The 24,457-nt window shown below is 41.1% G+C and overlaps 1 protein-coding gene and 1 long non-coding RNA gene across 5 annotated transcripts in view; one reads left to right on the plus strand and one right to left on the minus strand.

The window, feature by feature from the left end:
* Positions 1-24,457, minus strand: part of MACROD2 (mono-ADP ribosylhydrolase 2) — a 1,343,640-nt gene that overhangs the window by 29,780 nt on the left and 1,289,403 nt on the right. For all 3 annotated transcript variants that reach the window (XM_045009265.1, XM_045009263.1, XM_045009264.1), the window contains exons 14-16: positions 22,060-22,137; positions 21,255-21,329; positions 20,504-20,599 (exon numbers count right to left, since the gene is read on the minus strand). In XM_045009265.1, the coding sequence (XP_044865200.1) occupies positions 20,504-20,599; positions 21,255-21,329; positions 22,060-22,137 (249 nt within the window). The remainder of the gene's footprint in view (positions 1-20,503; positions 20,600-21,254; positions 21,330-22,059; positions 22,138-24,457) is intronic.
* LOC123366129 lies at positions 6,366-22,168 on the plus strand. Of its 2 annotated transcripts, none has more exons than XR_006577940.1 (3): positions 6,366-6,701; positions 6,976-7,083; positions 21,272-22,168. It is a non-coding gene; the product is annotated as an uncharacterized LOC123366129 (long non-coding RNA). The 2 variants fall into 2 exon arrangements; XR_006577941.1 differs by lacking the exon at positions 6,366-6,701 and adding an exon at positions 6,744-6,881.

Raw genomic sequence — 24,457 nt, forward strand, 5'->3', positions numbered from 1 at the left:
TGCTGATGCTTTAATGATAATCTCTGTGCACAGATTTGTACAGCAAGAGTGATGCAGAAAGGGTGATTTTCCAGGACTAAAGTCCACATCAGTTTCTAAATTAGAACGTGTGTTAGATTTATGATTTTGCAATAGTGGGAAAATTCAGAAAAAATACAATCCAAGCCAAGCTTTGTAGGTCTCTCAAACTGGCACCTCGCCTTTCCCAGAGTTCAGCACTTTGGAAGCTGCCTCATCCTTCAAACGCACAGCATGGCTGCAGCTCCCAGTGACTCTCTCAAAGTTCCTGGCTGCCTCACTCTCAACACCCCTGCAACAGATTCTCCCACAAACGGAGGCAATGCACAGGCCCAGAGCACACAAAATTGGTACTCATCGACAGCCAGCCCTTTGCATAGATGCTGCCACTGCTACTACTGGCACCTTCAGCATCCCCTTCAAAGATAGGGGAAACATCTTGGTAGGAGGGGGAATGACTAGGAAGGAATAGCTAGAGCTGCTCAGACATTTTCTCTTAAAGCTTTTTCAAAAAGAAGAGACCTTTTATGGCTACATAGAATTTTTTTCAGGAAATGTCTGTTTTCAAGAGAGTTTCTCAGGATTTCATAGTTCCTTCCCCTACCCCCCCGCAAAACAACTAAAAAGGTTTCAGTGAAAATTTTTTATTTTCACAATTTTGAATTAAAAACTTTTGTACCCAAATCCCAAACATTTAAAAGAAAAACAATTTTTCATAGGGTGGGAAGGGAGCTGAGCCGCTCTAGAAACAGCCTGTGGATGGCATCTGTCTAAGGCCTGGTCTACACTGGGGGAAGGGGGATACTTAGACCTACTCATTGCAGTGTCTTCACTGCAGTGAGTCAGCTGCTGCCACTCCCCCGTCAACTCTGCCTGTGACTCTCACGGCGGCAGAGTATAGGCGTTGACGGGAGAGCACTCGGGGGTCGATTTATCATGTCTAGACTAGACTCGATAAATCGATCCCTGCTGGATCGATCACTGCCCGCCGATCAGGCGGGTAGTATAGACATACCCTAAGGCATTTCTGTAATGCATGTCTGCAATGTCTAAGTGCTGTACTATGTAAAGACAATGGGTCACGAGAGAATTCACTGGTCAGATAGTCTAAGTTTGTAGGAAAGGGGCAGACCTACTGGAAGGCCATGGAGAGGAAGCCCCAAATGGTTTGATAAACGTGCAATACTATTAAGCTTGGACTGTAAGCTCTTTGGAGCTGGGACTGTCTTTTGTTGTGTTTGTACAGCACCCAGCACAATGGGGCTCCCAGGCACTAATACAAATAATAAAAAATGAAATAATAAATAATAATAACAATAATAATAATATGAGATGCTGGAAAAATGCCGTTGAGCCTTTTACATGTCACTTAGCAGCAAAGTTTTCATGTTCCTTCATGTATTCAATATACTTGCAATTCATTACCCAGGAAACTATTTAGGATTGTAACAATTTCTATACAGTGGAAAGGATAATGGTGAAAATAAAAATAGACCAAAATTAATGCCAGCTGAAGTGGTTTGGAGAAAAATAACAGATCTCGTCCATGGTAATGTGTTTGTAATAACAAACCTCAAGGGTCAGACTCATTTTACTTCTGCTTAACTGAAAGTTGACTAATTCTGAAGTCTTCTCCAGCCCCGGGTGACTCTAGGTGACACAGTACTACAGTCCCCAGAGTGAGTCTGTGTAACAACATTTTGTGCCATTCATCATCAAAGTGCTGCCCTTCGAGAGCTGCTGTTTTGATCATGTGCAGTAGCTTTTTGATGAGATCGTACAGTTTGCCAGCAAAGGCCACCTCTTCTGAGTACAATGCAAAAATGATTAGACTATCACGCCTAAGGAATTTTTTTTTCTCCAAACATGCCTTTCATAAGCTGGAAAATGGGCAAATAGATTTAGCCCGTGTGACCAGTAGCAACACTTATATAATGTCCTGCAATGATAAACCTCTGAAATATAAATATGCCGTTTTGTTGAAGCTGAAATGTTTTGTGAGATGTATTGGGTTCCACTAAACTTTTGTTGGAAAGAGTTTTGGGCTTAGGGTGCAAAGAGAGAAGGAGACTATAGTTAGGTGACTAGGGTAGTGCAGTGGGAGAGATACGTTAAAGTCCCTGTTCTGTCTGATTCAGCATAACCTGGCATAAAAATAAAAACCTTCTCCTTTGAATCAGGTAGAGCCAGGACTGGGTCTCCTACACACCAGGACAATACTCTATCCATCAAGCTATAGAGTGTCTCACACATGCCGTTCGTGAACATGTTCAGCAGTTTTTATATTCATTCCAGCGTGGAACAAAATCAAAATTTGAAATACTGAAAGTTGCCATGAAATGGGATTGTCATCCTCCAGTCAGTTCTACGTAAACGAGCTCAGATATTCACCACATACAAGTTGGAGTAGCAATAGTAAACCAGGAGAAAGCTGGGCCCACACCCTCATATTCTGTTGAAACATTTAGCCACAAAAGGAACACCTGCTGCATGTGCTCCTAGTTGGAAAGTCCCCGCATTCAGCAGTCTGCCCCTAGGTGGCCTACAATAGGCCCCCATCTCCCCATAACTCCATCATTCATCAGCAGGAGCAGCAGCAGAACGTTTTTACAGGCTGGAAGGTCTCCTGATGTCATCCTTCCCTGAACCCTCAGTGGTCCTACGCAGTCCAGCATGTTCCCATGTCCTCCTTCACACCCTCATCACCTGTCCTCATTCTTTCTTGCCTGACATCCATACATTTTCCTTTCCTTTTAATCCCATGAACTTCATCTCTTCCTCTTCTCACCTCTCCATCTTCTATAGACCTACCTCATCTAGCGCCCCTTCCTCACAAAATAGCCAACAACTTACAATGGTAACATACCAAACCAACTCAGAAAACTTCTGCCCTTTGAAGAACTATGTGAAGCAAATGCAGGATCTTTTGTGTTATTATAACTCTGGCCTCAGTGTCTGCTTTTCCCTCCCCAGTTTTGCAGTCTTATGCTTCTAGTCTATGGTTAGCCACCAAGCGTAACTAGGATACTGGAGCAAGTTATGTACAACTACTCTCACAACCACTGTCTCCCTCCCAAGATATAATTTCCTCCGCTCTTCGTCTGAGGATGTCTGAGTAAGGCTAAGATTTTGTCACAGATATGTTCAGTAAAAGTCACGGACAGGTCATGGGCAATAATGAAAAATTCACGGAAGCCAGTGACCTGTCCCTGACTTTTACTAAAAATATCTATGACAAAATGAGGAGCCTGGGCAGCTGCCGTGGACAGGGAGCTCCAAGGGCCCCCACCACCTGTGGGGGCTCGGAGCTCCAGGGTCCCCCTCCACTAGCAGCTCCAAGCTACGGAGGTCCCCCTGCCGCTGGCGGCTGGGAGCTGCTGTGGTCAGGGGTGGTTGAGAGTTGCAGAGGTCAGGGGCGGTGGGGGTCCCCCTGCTGCCAGCAGTGACTGGGAGCTGTGGGGGCAGTGGGGAGTGGTGGGGGTCCCCCCTGCTGCTCGCAGCAGCTGGGAGCTGTGGGGGTTCAGGGAGTGGCGGGTCCCACTGCTGCCGGCGGGAGCTGAGAGAGTTGGGGGTGGCGGTGGTCCCCCTGCTGCTGGCAGCGGCTGAGAGCCGCTGGGGTTGGGAGTGGAGAGTGGCGGGGGTACCTCCTGCTGCCTGTGGTGGCCAGGAGCTGCTGGGGGCTCTTGCTGTCTTGGGTGTGTGGGGGGGGGACCCCACAGTTCCCTGCCTCCACAGGTGACAGAGGAACCTGCAGCTCCCAGCTAGCGCTAGCTGAAGTCACGGAGGTCTTTGGAAGTCACAGAATCCGTGACTTCCCTGACCTCCATCACTATATCGCAGCTGTTCGTATGAACTATATACAGCTGCATGCCCTTCTTATAATAGCTGATAGCAACCACAGAACCTGCTTTATGCCAACACAATATCATGCAAATTTATTTAGAGTAACTGCTGTCAAAGTGCAATTGTCCCCTGAAAGGGAGTGGTGTCTTGCTGTTTAGCTTATTTAATCTTATATGGAAAGAAAAATCACCTCAAGGTACACTAAAACAGCTTTGTTTCACCTGCGATGCTGGCTTTATTCATCTTAGTAGCACAGGGGAAAAATCCACCTTCTTTCACTTGAGAAATGTATTATTTCAGCTTATTAGTAAAGTACAGTGGAATATGTTATTGTAGGTTAAACTGCAGCATTGTCACAAACTCTATTGTCACATAGTTGCAAGTCTCCTCAATGCAGTTAGTGCCCCTACAATCCCAACACCCCTCAGTGCCAGTTACTGCCCCCCCACAACTTTGGGAAGTAAGGCAAGGCTACTTTTTTGTGAGTTATCAAGAGTGGATTAATACCTTGCTAGTCAAACACTATTCTGAGAAGCTTATTCTAGTGACAATTTTTAAAATAAATTTGATTTAAAATACAATATTTTCTTAAAGAGTCAAAAGTCACTTACCAGCTTTTCAAAAAACTATTTAGACATCTAAAAAGACTTAATTTCTACAAAATAAATCCTACTGTGCATAATACGTCAGAAGCCATAACATTTGTACCAAATTTGGAGATTCTAAAACAGAAACAGGATGATTAGGACTATGGAAAATGGGACGAGTAGCTAGCAGCAGCCTGGCAAAAGGGTTGCTGCATTTTCTTGCAGAATTACAGATGCTGCCAGGTTTGTTCGGCATTATCTTGACCTCTTACGTTTTAGTAAGGCATCCTTGTTTGTGAAGCTGAAACACTCCTTTCCTAAGTTTGTGGAGCTTCTCATTTGCCCTCACCCCAAGGGAAAAAAACACATTCCTGTACCATTTGGTGTCTAATAACACATAGAAAAGAGGTGGGATGGGCTTTTAACCAAGTTATAGGAAAATTTTTAAACTTTGTTTTTGGATCTTAATGGTGGTGGTGGTGGTACTTCTCACTTAATGTAGATTCACGTAAACCTGTTTAACCCTCACTTAAATCAGTTTAGTTTAATTTAGTAATTTACTAGTACATGCTAAATGGGTCCAAGTGCATCTATGTTAAGGGGGTATCACCTATTTAACTACACAGACTTCAAATTCATTTAGTTAAGAATACAACTTTTCTAATATAGACACGCCCTAAGTATTAGGACACAATTGCACATAGATGCACATTGGGTAAATGTCAATATATATTTGTATAACACCGCACTGAAACTGCTCATTAGGTTTGCTTCATTTGAGTGTGCAATCAGTTTTCTCTTCTAAAAATAAAAAAAAGTATGTGGGGAAAGCCTACCTACAGAACAGGAGAGACATTTAATGAACGCTCCTCCGGTTTTTTTTTCCCTACATGATTTTTCTGTGGAGAATTTTGTTGTAGAAAGGAATCAAATATGAGAATTTTTTTTCCCAAAAGGCAAAGAACAAACACTTTTTTTAACCCTCCTATGCTGTTCTAAGTCTCATGAATCAGCACCATCTTGCTCAATCACACCAGCTCGTGGGGGGGCGGAGTCTAGAGAGAAGAGGCGGAGTGAGCGGGGGAGAGGCAGGGCTGAGGTGTCCAGTTTTTAGCAATTAGAACGCTGGCAATCCTAACCCCGAAACACAAATCTTGCTGGAAAAAATGTAGCAATTTAGGTCAAATAATAGCTTTCACTGAGAAAAGCCCACATTTTCCTGTAATCTAAAAGATGGGTTTTTTTGTATTTGCATCTAGTAATTTAATTATATCCAAATATTTATCTCCAGAGTGGCTAAATTAGTAGGTACTTAATTGTACTGATACACAACACCTGACGCTTGGGTCCTCTCACTTGCGTGCACAAAGTATATAATTCAATTATGTGGCAAATGTCCACAAGGCATCTGTGGTGTATCTGCCATCCCACAGAAAATCTGTGCTTCACACATTTAAGCAGCTTCCTAGTGTGAGGTATGAGAAAAAAGATTTTTTAAAAAACCCTTGCCCAATTAGATAATTAGATTTATTATTAATCTTAAGCCATTATCCATATAAGTACATATGTGACTATGCAAAAACAAATGCTGTTCCATGTCAAAATCAAAGCAGGATGCAAATTTGTTTTTCTGTTAATTAATCTAGCTTTCATCTCAACTGCTCTGATCTGTAAATAAAGCTCACACGCTAGTTTCAAACAACTCAATAATAATAATAATAAATACCCAGCAGATTCTTATAGAGCTGGCTAGCTAATTGTGTTTGCAGTTTTCTGTTACTCAAGGGTGCCTACACAGCAGCTCATGATTGAAATCAGTTAAAAGCAGCTGAACTCTGACCTAGCCTGAGGGTCAGAGTCCTCAGTTAAATACTGCCACCTATCAAATACACACAAACACAGACAGAAACCCAGGAGGTTTCATGACTATTCTGAAAATTAAAAATAGAAGGCAGGGAGAAGAGAGTGAGCAAATGGTCTCTGCCACCAAATAATATTGTGCTTTCTTGCAGCTAGACCTAACCTTTCAGGATTTGCTTTTCAAGCTCTTTATTGAAATTGCTCGGGTCTTTAACCGATCTCCCCTGGGGGCTGAAAAGCCTTAAGCTAATTAAGCACGGCTGAGACATGCTTGATGAGATGGGAAAAAACATGAAGCTTTTGAAAGGGTGAAAAATCTCTGGCCATCTGCTAGTGGTGTTGCAAAGAGAACAATGAGGAAGAATAAAGGGGGCAGCTAGCCGGAGTGAAAAGGTACAGGATTCCTTTAATTACTGCGTCAATGAGACCATTACTGCTTGGAATGCCTGTGAAAGCCAGCAAACAAGCTTAGGAGGCTCAGCAAAAACAACAGCTCTTAGCAAAAAAACCATTTGAAAGAAAGTGAATTGGGTCAGCTTTCCCCAAGAAATGTCTGTTAATTAAAAAACATAGGTAATGTATGAGGGAGGGAAGGCCCCTTAATTGCAATTAGATTGTTGAATGGCCTCATCTCTCTCTCTCTCTCCTTTTATTTTGTGCTTCTCAGAGGCCCTGCAGACGGAGCTCTGTTTGAATGAATACCACACAGCCAGCCAGAGAGGAGCTTCTGTTGTACTTGGCAGTCCATGTAACACCAACAGACCCCCAGTCACTGGTGAATGGGATCGAACCTGGGTCCTCTGGAGCTAAATGCATGAGCCAAAAGCCATGTGGCCCTTAGCTAAAGCTGTAGAGCAAACTCATTCATCTCTCTCTAAGTGATCTCGGTGGCACGAGATGGGACAGAGCACCACACCCAGGAGGCGTGTGAGTTCCATACTTCCCCTAGCCGAGGAAGCATGTCCTGAGCTTCAGAGACTTCCCAGTTGAAATCTCGGATGAGCCCCCACTTGTAACACCGACAGACCATGGTCTTCGGTGGGAGGGATTGAACCTGGATCTTCAGTGCATGAGCCTCTACTGCATGAGCTAAAAGCCAACTGCTTCTTCGCTAAGGCAGCAGAGCAGACTCATTAATTTCTAACTGATCTCTGCCACTAGCGGGGACAGACCACCACCCTCAGGAGGTATGTGGGTTATATACAGGTGAACAGCCTGCATTTAGGTTTTAAATGAATGCCCAGGTGTTTATTCAATACGGCAAACAGTTCGTGTGCTACAGCCACTTAAGATCTGGTTAAAGCTCCTCTGTGTTTTCCAGTCTTTTACAATTCACTAGAGAAATGTGTAGTTTAGGGGGACACTTTCTTAACATGTAGTACTATAAGTCAAATCTGAATTATCTTAAGTGGCATTGTCCGCCATGAACTGTGACAATCACAATTGTGATCTAAATGAAGAACACAATGTTCTCTCTTCTCACAAATTATTGGTGTGAGAGTTAGGTTGACTATGGCTGCATGCTCAGGATAAGCAAGGTGCTTCTGATGCAATAAGCAGTGATCGAACCCTTGCCAAAAAACAGAATGACAGTAACTCTTTTTTAGAAATGTGAATATGTGCAGATCATCTTTTCCCCATTATTTCTGTTTGATGTAGTTAAATCATATTCTGCTGTGATCCAATCACATTTCACAAGCTAAAAGATTAAGCAAGATCAGTGCTTGGATAGGAGACTCTTAAATATTAATTAGGAGCGGCCAGCAGCGGTAATGACCCTCTGTTATTGTAAGGTGCTGTCTTTAGGGTGAGAGACAAAAACAAGGTCCTGATTATTTGTGGTCATTAAAAATGCCATGGCAATTTTTGAAAAAAGCTATGATGTTAACCCCAAGATTGTGATCACGTTTCAATTTGCATTCCTCCACGCTAAATTACCCTTGCAGTTCTGTTTGGGAGCGGCACTCCGCACTTCGTGTCTTAAACTGTTGCAAATTCGTGTAGTATTGTTGTTAAATAATTGTGGTGTTTGATGCCAGTGGGGGGCAGCATTTCAGAAGTTGATAATGTGATCCCTGTATAAATCAGTTTGTAAAACAATGTGGGATCCTTTAGACAGGTGTTGTATATATCTATTTCTTATCACTATCATGCTTATGCACTTCCAGCTGACACCTGAAGCAGAAATACAGCTAGAAAGTCTGTTCTCTCAGAATTTTGGGACCAAACCATAGCAGGCAATACTAGAAATAATGTTTAAAAAACTTTTCTTGGACTATGTCCAGCCCAATGCTGCAGATCCAAGGAGGTCAGATAGTTTTAACAAGCCTGGAGAGGTATGAAATGACCTTGGAAGACCAAGAGGCAGGATAAACAAAAACCACAGAGGGTACCAGTTTAGCACAACTGGACTCTAAGGGGAAGTTGTTCACTATACCCACTTACCAGTGTTTTAGAGGAGAACAGCGGTTCTCCAACTATGGGGCAGGCCTCCCAAAGGGGGCCTGGGAATGTGTCAAGGGAGTCACAAGCTATCTGCTTTTTTTATGTTTTCTGAAGAGCGGGAATAAAAGGGACAGCTGGAGCCCCAATGCCCCGAGGCTGACAGCCAGACCCCCACCATCTGGGTGTGGGTTCTCCTTCTCCTCTCCCCTCCCCAATCCCTCATGGGGAGGTAGCCCTGGCTTGGGCTCTCTTCCCCTCATCCCCCCATTCCCTCACAGGGAGGCAGCGAAGCTCCAGCTGTCAGTCCCGGAGCAGCAGTAACACAGAAGTACGGGTGGCAATGGGTGCTAAATCTGCTGTGAAAAGTGACGACAAATATCACTTTTCACATTGCCACCCTCACGTCTGCGCTGCTGCCTTCAGAGCTGGGCGCACAGCCAGCAGCTGCTGCTGTCCAGTCTGCCTTCAGAGCTGGGTGGCTGTATATGTGCTTGTGGGAGGAGGGAAGCGTAAATGACTCCAGACACAAAGAAGGGGGGGGCGATTAAATAAGTCTGAGGACTGCTGGTGTAGAAGAATCTCTGAGCACTCTGGTGGGATTTCTGCAGGCTGTACCTCACCCCATATAGGCCCCACAAGCCAGATAGTGGCCAGACAATGGGTTTAATTTGGGTTAATTCCCAGCAGGGTTTTTGACTCCCTTAGCTGATGAAGTCAGGTGCAGCTCAACACAGCTGTGCTTAAAACAATCAAAAGAAAAGAGGAAAGAATGTGCTGACCAGAATCCAGACCAAGAAGCTCTGGAGATAGGATCTCTGTCCTGGTTATGCTCTCTTGTTTGGTTTTGGATTGATGTTCACAGACTACCAAATTGCACCAAGAATATGTGGGCAGAGACGTTGCTGGTTTGTGTTATTTTGATTGAATAAGAGACCTGTAAATAAAGTGGAAGCCCAGAGGTTTTGACTTAATCTGGGCTTCCTGTGAACTCTTTCCAGCCATTCAGACCACGGCCCTGTCACACTGATTTGTGACCTCACACTTTTGTGATCCAGGTCAGGTGGTATTGAGGAAAGGCCTATTCTCCTTTCCCCTCAGAATCCAAAACGTTTTAACTTGTTTAACTTATTTCTTTAATCCATCTGAGAAAGGTGTAAGTGTTCATTTTTTTTACTCCAGTGAAAAAACACTGGACATATAAACGTCTTAAGAGCTGACAGGTAAAATAGATATTGAGTGTTTTTTGAGGGGCTCCGCTAAATGCCATAAAGATGTATTTGGTCTGTTCATGTCAGCTAGCAAGCCCTGTACCTTGAGCAGGAACATCATTTCTGTGACATATGATTATTAGAGAAACCTTACATTTCACACCAATGATTGAACACAACAGGAAAATTTTCATACCCTCAAAAGAAAAGGACTGGAGCAAAGACATCAGTGCCCAGTATTTCAGGATAAAGGCCCCACTCCATTGAAATAATAATTTAGGTGGTTTTGTGGTTTACCTTTGTGCACTAAGGAAGGCACTGGAAGTCAAAGCATTTAGGGCTGAAAATGATGGATGACTTCTAAGCACATGAGAGGAATACTCAAAAGGTTGTGAAATGTTTGAACATTGAGTTCTGTTTAGAAAGTGCTAGCTATGGAACAATTACAGTGGTGAGCATCCTGCTCAGTATAAAGTAAGGGAGGAGAAAAAAAACCACACAATGCAATTCATATTTGTCTAGTGCCTTTCATACAAAAAAGATTCATAGAACATTTGGCAGCTGATTATATTCTATCTAAAGAATGTGCAAACTATGCTGGTTGCAACACAATGTGCAGGCTCAGTAGCATCTGTGAGTATGGCAGGACAGGAAGAAAGGGGTGGGGAATGGCCAAGTTTCATCAGAAAGGCTCAGCAAGTTGGTTCTGATAGTTTTAATAGAGGGAAAGGTTAGAAAAAGGTACTTGCAAAGAGAGATGTTGAACACTTCTGATGACTCTACTGACCCCCTAGGAGAGGGAGTGGATCCCACAGCGTCATGCTCTGTGTGTGTGTGTGTGTGTGTGTAGAAAGAATGAGAGATGCACTTCAAACCCTGGTCCCCTACCCTTGCTGGCAGATTACTCCAATAACTGGAAACAGCGTTATCATAGGTTTCTTCCCTAGGACTAGGGCACAAGCATACTGATGGTGACCTCACACTCATCTTGAGGTGAAATTTGATGAGAGGCAACCAAGGGCAGGGAAGCTGTTCCAGATGGTGAGGTCTGTATGACTGAATGCTCAACTGTATAAAGAAAAGGTGAAGGGACAGAAAGTCACCTATTGGAAAAGTGTGAGTAACAGGCAGAAAAACAGACAGAAGTGGGCTCAAAGAAATGAGGAGAGGACACTACCATGGAAGAGCTGAGTGAGGACATGATATTTTCACTGCTTCCCTTGCTTGGGGTTTCTACTGGTTAGAGACCATTTTAGTTTCTATCGGGTTGCCACAGGAGCCCTGCTTCCAGAGACCGCAGCAGAAATGTGCTAAATCAGCGCATTCCTCCGCTTAGTTGCTCTGGTCACATCTCCTCAGCTAGAAGAACTGCTCATTCTTTGGATGGTGCTGGCCCTGTCCCCATCGATCTCTGTGAAAGGGAGGTTGTGCCTGCTTTGTGACACCACAACTTGGGGCTGTGCAGAAGCAGGCATAAACTACGGGAGAATCTGGCCCTCGGTCTTTAAAGAGAGGAGCCTCGGACAGAAAGAATTGCAGAGGTGGGGGAGGGGACAGAATCACGGATAACCCTAGTGGGAGAGGAGAGAGCAGGGTCAAAAAAAAGGAAGGGCTGACTGAGAGGATATTTTTAGATAGCTCATCCCACAACTGCATTACTCTTACGGAACACTTTCTTGTTCTACACTTGAGACAAAAGAGACCCATCCAGTCTTCCCCCTCCACTGCTTGCTTTCCTCCATCTATTCCCCAGTCTCTGGGTCTTCTAGAGGTGTACTTATGAAAGCTTCCTACAGAATTTATTTAGTGAATATTCATTAGCGATGTAGGGTCTTGCACCTTGTGTGGTCATTAATACTTGTGCAAGGTACATGTAAAATGCTACCACCACTTGCACGGCATATAGAATTCTAATTTGGTAGTACTTTACTTCCACTTTGCACAGGTTTAAATGATTACACAGGATGTAAGGCAGTGAAGAAGCACTTATAGATTCCTGTTAACGCCAATTATAGAGACAGCTGAGTTGAACCCAATGCCTGTAAATCCATTCCCTGTCCTGGACTAATTCTATCAATGTGATTCACTAAAAATAACATGAACTCTCACTTGTTGAATGTTAAGACACACAAGAATATACACACGCTGGACCAAATTCTTCCCCGATGTGACTTCCCGGATATATCATAATGAAATTACATCAGGAATTAATGTGGCCTTTTGGATCTATTTTAATATGCACATGAAGTTCTTGTTATCATTAATAGGAGTAAAGCTCACAATTCAGTGGAAAGAATAGACTCCTATATAATGTAATAAGTTTGTTGTTTGTGTAAAAAAAGTAGTGCCATATTTTTCAGGTGTTCAAGCTAATTTCCAGATGTGTTATTAACCATATAGTCCCTATTTCTAGGGGGAAATTTTTTTCTAAGATAAATTTATAAAACTTTCCTGTAGTATTTTCACTATGTACTTGGATGCTATTTGATATGTTTTGAAACAAGTATGTGTTTCAGTTGCATGAGCTACTGTTGATTCTCTGGAGATTTCCACTAAACCCAAAGACTGGCAATCTTCAACACAATGTGAAATATGGATTCCATGATCTACCCAATTTTTTTATGTTAAAAGGGCATTATCACTGTCTTAAAGCTATTTAAACCATGTATGTCACAAGTACAAACATCTAACATCATGAAATAATATCATAAACATATCAAGTTAAAATGACTTCATATCATCTGCTTTTCAGTGGGTTTTCATATAGTTTTATATATTTATTGGCACTATTACTGTGGTAAATATCTTGAAAAATATCCAATTTCTCATTCGGTTTCTCTGAGATTTTCTTTTCGTTGGAAGATTCATGAACAGTTATTTTATTAGATTTAATGTTGAATGTGTTTCTATTCAGGACAAAAAATTAGTTAATTGAACAAAGCAAAAGCCAGATTTCAAAAAAATTTCAGAATAAACAATATCTTTTAAGTGGAGAAAAAATGGCTAATTCATTTTTATAGCATTTCTGTTCTGCTTGCTGGCGATAAAATGAAGAAAACAATCAAACACTTTAAACTATAAACTTTTTAAACCGCCATCATTGTAAAAAATATTTGCTTGTCGTCTTTCTTTTTTGTTCCCTACCATCAAAGCAGATGTCATAAAATGACTGTGGCAAAATGTTTAAGCGGCAAGATTCCCTAATGGTTTCTATTTTTATTAGAAAAGCACATTGAAAGATGGAATCCTCCCAGTGAAAGAAATGAAAAATAATTAAAATTTAAAACAGCTTGCACCACCTGTTCTTTACATATACTCATTCTAGCCGAAGGGTATCTGATATAGGGAGAATAATGAAAAGAAACAGAAATTCTTTCAGTTATTGAGAAGAATATCACATTATTCTCTCCTAGAGGGTTGTAACTGGTGTCCAAACTGGGCCATAGACAGAGTAATAACCAGACCTGCTGTTAATGTACAACATAGCTGAAGATTCCTGTAGAATAGCTATGATTTTGGAATCTTGTAGTAGTTAGTAGTCTGTTCCACTGTGATGACACAGTACTTCACTGTCATTGATTCATATATTGATACTACTATAATTTTAGTGATACAGAGCAGCTACGGTCTTTGTAAAGCCTCACATACCACTCTCTGTGTTTAGGTTCTTCAGCAAGACCATAGAATATGTAGCAGAATCACTTGGGGAAGAGGGGAGCTACTGCTGACTTTCCTTTTTTAGCTGCTGCAGAGTCCAGAATAGAGTCCTGTAACCTGCAGAACTAACAGACTTTATAAAGCAACTCATGAGTACATCACCCTCAGCCATTCAAGGATTCTATACAAACCTACTAGAATGCCAAACCTATGGGAAACATCGCACTGCCATTGAATAGTCGACCTATTCATTGGATACTGAAATTCCACTTTGAAAGTTCTTTAACTGGCTCATATCACAAACACAATAAATTCACTTTAAACTTTTTTTAAAAGTTGTCTAGAAAAATAACAGCACAGAAAATGATTCATGTTGTGAACTTGTAAGTAGTCTCGAGGGTACACACTGCATGGATTTCTACTGAGACCTTTGTTTTCAACACACCTCCAGCTACTTCCAGCATTTCTGCTCTTCTGATAGTCCACTTCTCCATATGGCTTGGAATCAGACCATTGCAAAATATGCAGTACAAGACTGAACCCTCAATTCACCTGTTTTTGACTTCACAGAATTTCTCCCTGCATGCAAAATGTTCAAAGCTGGGGATAATTTTTTGTTTGTTTTCTGGATAGCGGCAGAATTCTGTGCTGCATTTCAAATTTAGGGCTAGATTGTGTTTATACAACTAGTCCTGTTAAAGAGTCAATGTGTAGCTGTGCTGCCCTGGGAACACTTTACCCTGAGCCACACTTCCTTAGCTGCTTCCTCCTTGCTCCTGGGGGTATTATCCACTACTGCTTTGTATCAGCAGAAGATTGTCAGACCCACATCATCTTGGATTACAAAGGAATAAAAACATATGAGGTCTTTAAACCCTCATGCATCAGGACATAACTGATGGGGCTTAGGAACGAACTTCTCCCATGGAAAGGCTACAGCACTTCATCTGAAATAGCTGGCATGGGCCGCTGTCAAAGATTAGACAAACCAATGGTCTGATTCAGTACAGCAATCCCTTTGTTCCTAGTGTAACCCAGGCCTGCTTGGTATGGCACTTTGTCACCCTCTAGTGACACCTAGCTAGAGATTGATGAGTCTGCTACAGCCTTAACTAAGAGAGATGTGGCTTTTAGCTCATGCAGTAGACTCAGGGTACGTCTTCACTACCCGCCGTATCGGCGGGTAGCAATCGATTTCTCGGGGATCGATATAGCGCATCTCATCTAGACGCAATATCGATCCCCGAACGCGCTCCTGTCGACTCTGGAACTCCACCAACCCGAACGGCAGTAGCTGAGTTGACATGGGGAGCCGCAGACATCGATCCCGCGCCGTGAGGACGGTAGGTAATTCGATATAAGATACTTCAACTTCAGCTACATTATTCACGTAGCTGAAGTCGCGTATCTTAGATCGATTTTCCCCCGTAGTGTAGACCAACCCTCATATAGTAAGCTTCAAAAGTCCCAGGTTTGATCCTGTCCACCGATGACTGGGGTCTGTAAACGTTACACTAGGACAACTCAATAAACACATATGGAGTTTCTAATTTAAGATATTTTAGATACATGAAATTCCAAAATAGATTAGATTTTTCCAAAAAACAAAACTTCTAGTTTTTCAAATCTCGCCGCTCCACACGTCTTGTCCATTTCAGCTCTTTGGAGAAGGTGTTGGAGGTGAGGAGAAATTGGGTTTATAAAAAAAAAAAAAAAAAAGCTAGTTACAACTACAGTGGCTCTATAATAAAGATGTCAGTCTTGTTTCAAATCTTTCTGAGATTTATTTTGTTTCTTTATCATTGCAAACAATGACACTGCAAAGAATTTATGACTTCTGTCAATATCTTAAAATGTATGTGAAAATCCTTGAAGCAAGTATATATTAGAAAAACTGAGACATTTTCCTCACCAGATTTCAAGCATATATTACTTAAAGTTTATACTATTCATTTCTAAAGAATTTATGGGTGAAAGACCTGGAATTCAGCTGTTCAAATGAAGAATGGATCAAATGATGGATAAGCAGTTACTGGTAGATATATTGGCAGCTCTGCATCAAAATTATAGGTAGGACACTGTAATATGTCTTAGCCTCTATGTGGATTCATTACAGCACTTCAAAAAGTGCACTTCAGTGGTGGGTTGTGTCTCACTATTCAGTGAAGTTCTACTTCTGCTCTTTTGCAGACCCCATACAGGAAAGTAAACATTTGTACTATATAGTGTCAGCAGTGAGCAGCTGCCCGAATGGGATCCTTCATTTATAAGAGTTATTCCATTAAATTAGCAGCTGTGCATTGTGCACACAAGAGAGTGGAAAGCAGTTATTTTACTTTGAATGTACTTTCTCACTTTTCTGGGAGAGGCAACATCCCAGGTGTCACAGTAGTAGAACCTCTACTGAGGATATTCACCTCAAACTGAGGAGGTGATGTTGGGAAAATGGTACTGGTTTCCAGACTAGAACAAAGAGACAGTAATCTCCGACAGAACTGATCTTCCCCACAGTCTGGGTCAACTTCTCCTGTGTCTGATCAGGAGTTGGGAGGTTTGGGGGGAACCCGGGCCTGCCCTCTACTCCGGGTTCCAGCCCAGGGCCCTGTGGATTGCAGCTGTCTATAGTGCCTCCTGTAACAGCTGCATGACAGTTACAACTCCCTGGGCTACTTCCCCATGGCCTCCTCCAAACACCTTCTTTATGCTCACCACAGGACCTTCCTCCTGGTGTCTGATAACACTTGTACTCCTTAGTCCTCCAGCAGCACAGCCTCTCACTCTCAGCTCCTTGCGCCTCTTGCTCCCAGCTCCTCTCACACACTTCCTCTCCTCTAGCTCCCCCTCGCCTGACTGCAGTGAGCTCCTTTTTAAACCCAGGTGCCTTGATTAGCCTGCCTTGATTGGCAGCAGGTGTTCTAATCAGCCTGTCTGCCTTAAGTGGTTCTAGCAGGTTCCTGATTACTCTAGTGCAGCCCCTGCTCTGGTGACTCAGGGAACAGAAAACTACTCACCCAGTGACCAGTATATTTGCCCTCTACCAGACTCCTGTACCCCACTGGTTTGGGTCTGTCACAGTGGGGAGAGAAGGCTCAGAGCGAGGAACAGTTATATATACATCCAAGTAATGAGACTTTCATTTTCATTTCTTATAAATTATTAGCCCTGTAAAAAAACTGAGCTGATTCAAAATGCCACTAAAGCCTGCACGTTCATCCATTACAAAAGGATGGCAACATTTCCAAGCGTATATATAAGAATTGCCAAATTGAAAATTAAAAGCATTTGTATGGCATTTCCCGTATGTCCTAGTTGGTCAGCGATCATAAAAAGATTTGAGATTGTTCCCTAATCTTATGAGCAATGCAGGTTTTCATTATTGCTTTGTAGACTAGAATTGAGTGGATTCTAATACCTGAAAAAAGTTACCCTAGAATGCATCTTGCTTTGTCTCTCTCTTTTTCTTTCCTTGTTCCCAAGTAATATATTAACTTTTAAAGTATGAAAAAAGATACCTCTATAATATGAACCTTGATTTTTATCAGTGTTTCTGAAAAAAATATTTTTGTAGAACACACCAAGTGTTTTTCATTGTAAAATACATTGAAAGAAACCAAGCTTGCACTACAAAATATAAATGCACCAGGTTTAACATGCAAAATATTCAATCTCAACCAATAAAATCTATCCTAATATATGGGATGGAAATGAAAGATCTCATTTTTATATAGTATCAGAAATGTACCCAAAGAAAAAATGTATGTGTTTGGTTGCATCACCGCATAAGCCTAGGTTCACCCCCATGGGCACATGGAAGTGCAAGCTGCTGGCTCAGCCCAAGGAAAGGCAAATGGCATTTCAACCTGCCCGCCCTTAGCATTCTGGCACAGGATGGCAACACTAGTTTCTGCCAAGAGTTCCGTAACAGACTTGTCAGCAGAGATTGCTGAAGGCATACACTGATTCAATGCTGCTTCACCCAGCCATCCTGGACATGCCCTCTCTCTGGCCTTGTCTACACTATGGCGATAAATGGACCTAGGTTATGCAGCTGGAGTTGATGTAGCTTAGGTCGACTTATTGCCGTGTCTACACTGCGCTGGGTTGCTGGGAGACGCTCTCCCATCGACTTACCTTATGCTTCTCATTCTGGTGGAGTGCTGGAGTTGACGGGAGCGCAATCCTTGGTCGATTTAGTGGGTCTTCACTAGACCCGCTAAATTGATCTTGATTGCTGCAGCATCAATCCACGGTAAGCGTAGACCTGTCCTCTCACTAGTGGCCATCATGTTTCAGGTTGTGGTGGCTATCAGTGGAGGAGAGGTTGAGTATGCAGAAATCTTTCCACCAAGGTTTGCATTGGCTAGGGGAATCTGACCCATATTATCCATCTAGCAGGTCCCATACCTCCACTGATGGATGTGGAATGGTCACAGACAACTCTCATTAATCCAATCACTCCTCTTAGGGTGACACGGTACGTATAATCCCTCTGAATTGAGCCTAATATCTCAGCCTAGTCCTAAAACGGAACTGACATTGAGCAGACAAGGATGGCATTTTGCACTTCTTTAAATTGGAATACACATGTCGTTTTACCACAGATCAAAAGCACAATTTTTATATCAAACCAAAGTAGCATGACTGGATTTTATTTCATTGGAATAACACCCCAGTATTATCTTCTTTTTCAGTGTTGCTTGTCTAAAATATGTTATTTTGTTCTACTTCCAATGTACTGCAGGTGCTGCTGGAAAACATTTAACTGAATTAGTTTATGAGGCAGCTCTTTGTTTAGATGAGACACTGTTATATATAAAATCTCTTATTTATGCCAGGTGAACTCTTGCCATTAGATGTCTCTCTGGGACATACTCATTGTACTATTTTATCTGCATCAACTGCTGTTCAATTCCCCACCCCCCTTTCCTTTCAAGATCCATCTTACAAGCTGACTAACTTTGAAACCTAATGTTGTAGCATCTGTGCACATCAAACCTGAAAGCAGCTTACAACATGTGTTGTGAAGATTATCTACACATTTTTATACCCATTAGAATGAAATAAAACAAGGGGAAAGCCTTATTTTCCTTCCCTTGTCTGGATTTTTAAAAAGCATTGATTTATTTCCCCAGCCTGAGGTATTTTAAAGGAGGGTGCATTTCAAAACAAACGATAAGAAACATGTATAGGTTTATCCAAATGCAGTTTATCCCATGTGTAGAATCAACACAGTACTACCTCCTGTTATGGGCCCAATCCAAAACCCACTGAAGTTAATGGGTGTCTTTCCATGAACATCAATGAACTTTGGATATGTAAGTATCATTAATACACCTAAACCACAATGCTCTGAAATGTTCAGAAAGACCCTATAACTTAGTTGATCCCAGAACCTTTTAAATAAGGGACAGGAAAAGTCCCAAGAACACCTCTTTTCTGACATTACCTTTCTTAATGCTGCATATTTTAATACTAGGTAGAACAGATGGTGAAATCTAATCTATCCACTGAGAGCTAAATGACAGTCACTCGCTGTAGGGGACAATAAAGTATTAAAGAGAAGGAAATGTACAAATATGAAAGTACACTTTGTGCAAAAGTTGCTTTTGATGAGGCATAAAATAAAATGTAAATAATTTCTATTAGGAAGAAACTAACATAATAGCTCTGGTATTTGCAAATTTGAATGAGTCTGTATTATAAAACCTGGATTTGCAGTTGAAGGAGAGGAGTACCATTTACCTGGATTTGAAGTCAGTATTATATTGATTACATTATCACTGTCAGTAATAAAATACAACACTGATACCATTAACATTACTTGTAATAAAGAGGTGTGTGATTAGTATCAACTTGGATTTGCATTAAAAAAGGACAGAGAGAGAAGATGCTGTTAAGCTGGAAATAAGCAAAGAGGAGTGTAACCTGGGTTTGCAATGAAGAAAAGTGTCAATACTTTTGCAACTAAGTGGGTTTGCAACTAAGTCAGTATCAATGTGCTTGGCAAAAGGAGTTCATCATTAGGAAGATCTAGTTAGTATTGAACCGGATTTCCAGCAAATATCGTGTCTGGGTTTTAATATGAAGCTGTAATTGATCTATATGTTCTACCAAGGAAGGTCATATAATTGCATTTGCTTTACAATTAGAGAATTATTTACATAATGCATTGTTTATTTATGTGATCATGACTTTTATAAATGATTGGCTGGATGTAGGGGTCCCACAAGAATTCCTAAAACTCTAAAAATTGAACTTCTGTGTTTCTTAACAATGGAATAAATAGTGATTTAAATACGGTGCTCTCGGATGAGATTACTGCTTCAGCAGGACTCTATGTGTGTGTGTTCCAAATATTGGTTTCTTTACTAGAATTACTAGCCTCAGTTCATTACTTGTTAAATCTCTATTTATGACCTCATAAATCATTTAAATATCCAATTATTGCAACTAGACTCAGTATTGTACTTCCAATGAATTTAAGAGAAAGGACACTTAAATATAGATAAACTGCTTCTTTAATCAGCAGTTTTTGAAGGTAAATGTAAAAAACCCACAATAAACAGCTTGTGTGTTTATTTCAAAGCCATTTTGAAACTTGAGTATATCACTTTCCTGCCCCTTATGTTTTCTTGTGTGACTTCCAACCAAATACATAACAACATTTTAACGCCACCTGGAAAAAAAGACTTAAAACATCATCTTCATTTGCTATTTCTGTGTTTCTTTCATTTAAGAAAATTGTTGTAGTGGTTAATTTTGCTGTAGTAAAACAAAAAATAGAAGTGTGCTTACCAACACAAACACAGCTTTCAAGAGAACTTGGATTCCAAGCAGCAGCCTTCTTGAACTCTCTGCCTACCTCTAACGTATAGAAAGTCTTACCTGTCTCCTCTTCTTTGCTTTCTTCTTTATTTTCATCTACTATAGGAGTCACTGGTTTCTCAACCTTCATTGCATCCTCTTTATTTGCCAGGGGCTCTGAATAGGATGTGATGGGAAACAGAAGTTAGGCAGTTTGTTGTTCAGAACTCATGCTGAATAAAATGATTAATATATGCTACAGTGGTCATCACTGAAAACATCAGCATAGACCCAGATTGTAGAATCCTTCTCACACTGCTGAGTATTCATGTAAGCAGTGCCAGTGAGGCTGAGAGACTATTCCTGTGAACATTGGTTCGATCCTGCAAGGGGCACTCTGACCTCACTCCAGTAAAGCACATGCTTCACTTTAAGCGTAACTAGTCCCACTGAAATCACATGCTTATAGGTAGGCATGTGCTTAAATATTTTGCTGGACTAGTACCAGACCGTTCATCACCTGGCATGATAGGAACCTAAGTGCTCTCTGTCATGGGTAGGGGTTGCACAATCTAGACCTTAATTTTTTACTTTTACAGTGGATGCCATTAAAAAGTCAGCATTCACCACCAAGAGCTACTGAAGATACCACTGTTATTTCCTATTCTGAGCCAAATTTGGATCTGGCATAAGGAAGGGCAATTCAATGAATGTGGCCTTCTAGGTATAGAGAAATAACTGTGGTACCTCAAGTGCCATAGCAGAGCTTCTGTTGATAATTAGTCAAGAGTCACTGTTATCTAACTCATTGTTCATATAGCATTTTTCATACCTTCTGTCTCCATGCAGGAGCTCTGGGAATCTGGCTGAGTTGTCATTTCATCAATTGTGGAAACATCCTGTGGTCCTGTTAACATCAAAGATTGGAAATAACATCAATGGGATACTTATGTGAATACAGAAGATAGAACACTAAAACTGGGTACAAAACCAATATACAGCATATTTCTCTGAAGCCAGCTTGCTTGCTTGCTTTCTAATTAGCAATTATAACATTGGGGTCACTTTATAAAAGTTAAAAGCAAATAGCTTTCAAATGTATTAAAGTCCTCCCCAGTATTAGTATTTAGTATGAAGTAGTAGTCAAAATAGACCACACTTAATGGAAACTCTGGACTACTGTGTTCTATTTTTTGTGAGCATACTGATTTTGATGGTTCAACCATGATGAATTGTCTATCATTTGGGAGCTCTGAAGCTTTCTCTGACAAAGATTTTTGGCTGTCACCAGAGTATGAACTAGCAGCTGTTCCAAACCACCTGTACTTGACACTCAAGTTACATATAGCAATGAAAGCAATATAGCAGGCTTCTGGTAACAAAAACATAATGCTCTGAGGTGACCCAGAATCAACATGGCTAAAATAAATGATTTGGAGGCCTGTTTCTTTTTCAGTAACACTAGAGACTACAGTATCAAGACTGACTGGCATACAACATCTACTAGTTATATAATAGACATTTTTCTGAGGCAACAAAGGTCACAAGTGAAAAAGTTGAATGCTATAATTAAAACAACTTAGATTCCCAATTGATTCACTATTTGCATCTTAAAGAATTTCAAAAGATAACTTTACCTTCATCTTGATCTTCTTCACACATTGCATGATGTGCTGGGGCATTCTCTTGTGTGGCTTTGGAATCCTTTGAGGAATCTGATAAAAACAACAAACAAAATAACCTTGTAGTTGTTTTCTGGTGGCAAAATCTGAAAACTACTTAGGACACCTGAATCCAGCACTTAAAAATACCGGATTCATATTTGGTATTAAATTACTCTGATGGAATTTCTTTTTGTTTAAACATAATATTAAATATAATTAAAAAACATAGCACAGATGTAAATTGCTGAAATTAATTTCAGAAATTGTACAGTTATTAAGTGTTACATGGTCTGCATTACTGACTTCTAATAAGGAGCTAAGTGTAAAGAAAATATAAGAAAATCAGCATGGAATCACAAAATTCATTTCTAAAGAGCTAAATAATACAAAGATATGGCCAATAACAGGAAAAGTAACTCATCTACTTGATTAACTATATTATCCATTTCTTTGGAATAGCAGTAGTGTAACACAACAGACCCTGGTCGTCAGTGGGCAGGATTGAACTGGGGACCTCTGGAGCTTAGTACCAGAGCCTCTACTGCATGAGCTAAAAGCAATATGGCTATTAGCGAAGGCTGAAGAGCAGACTCGTTAATCTCTCTCTCTCTAAGTGGCCACTCGATGGGCCAGAACATCACACCCAGGAGGTGTGTGGGTTACAGTAGCACTTTTCAGGTGTGGATCCCAAAGCACTTTAAAAACATTAACCCCTGTCATATCTTAGGTGAACTCATAGTCCTGTTAAAGTCAATGGCAAAAGTCCTGTTAACATCAGTGGTCCCAGACTTCACTCCTGATGATGATGATGTTAGTACACTTGCTTAGTACATGAGGAAACTGAGACCCAGACTAGCTAAGTGAATTGTCCAAGATCGTACACTGAGCCAGTGTCAAAAGAACAACTAGACCAAGAGTCTGAACTCCCATTCTTCTGCACTAGCTGCAGATCTAATTAACATACAAATAGCGCATACTGTTATAAGATATGAAGGAAAATGTTTGGCAATACAGACCACACCGTTACTGTATCATTTATAGTGGTGAAAATAACATTATAGAACTATATGGTGGTATATTGTTCAACTGGGCCCATAAAGTCTATGTTTTTATATTCCATCCATCGCCGAGACATTTGGGGAATCATTATCTGCACAGCTTTGCATTTGACCCTTGTTAGCACAGGCCACAGAGTCAAAAGTGAATGGAAATTTAAGAAGAGGGGATGTGTGCATATGTATCAAGAGGAGAACATACCCCAAAGTTGTGCCAGTCGGTAAAACTGGCCCATGCTGACAGATTCCTACAAGGAAACTTAACGAGCAGAGTTATGAAAAAAATGTTTATATATTAGAGCACCACGTCTACACATTTCCTTCTTCTAAAATAGCACAGAGTGCCACCATAGAACGCTGTTCCTTAAACCTGCCGAGAACAATCTTTGATGGATAAGTGAGAAACCCGGGTAGTTAACATCTGATCTAAATTTAATAATCTGCAGAGCAGGTATGCACTGAAAGTGTGTGGCTTTAATTAACTGCAAATAATTCCCCAAGGCAAATATTTAATTACCTGCACAGCTTCTCATTTCATTCATAGAATGACAGTATGTTTGGAAGTAGAATGGAATATGTATAGATTTTTCAAATTATCTCACTGGTGTAAAATCTGCCCAAACTAGTCCTTGTTGAACATTTTTGTTTGTTTTAGTTTGGACTTAAACTGCTAAATATTGATATCAGCTGGACTGCAGTTTGTGGTCTCCTTTCATATCAGGACTGCACATTTTGCTATGATTTAAATGGGATTACTTAGTTCAACCTGAGTCAAGATCTAGAATAAATTAGAATGTCATCAAATGGTAAATTTAATCAAAATATGAGTACTTCACAATTAAAGCATCTCTCCAGTAATTGGAGGTGACAATACAAATCTACGTGGAAATTGTCAAAGTTTACACCAAAGTGTAATCACACTGTGTTAAATACTAGCCCCACTAAAGTAAATGACAAACATCAAGAGCACCAGGCTTTCATCCACTGTCACTGTGTTTGTTTATGATCAGGACATGTAGAATTATCGTCTAAGGGTACGTCTATACTACCCGCCGGATCAGCGGGTAGTGTTCAATGTATCGGGGATCGATTTATTGCGTCTCATCTGGACTCAATAAATCGATCTGCTAATCGACGCCCATACTCCACCTTGGCATGAGGAGTAAGCGCAGTCGACGGGGGCGCCACGGCAGTAGACTTGCCGCCGTGAGGACGGCCAGGTAAGTCAAACTGAGATACTTCGACTTCAGCTACGCGAATAGCGTAGCTGAAGTTGCGTATCTTAGTTCGAACCTCCCCCCCTGCTAGTGTAGCCC

Source organism: Mauremys mutica, chromosome 3, assembly GCF_020497125.1.
Source record: "Mauremys mutica isolate MM-2020 ecotype Southern chromosome 3, ASM2049712v1, whole genome shotgun sequence".
NCBI classification, from domain to species: domain Eukaryota; kingdom Metazoa; phylum Chordata; order Testudines; family Geoemydidae; genus Mauremys; species Mauremys mutica.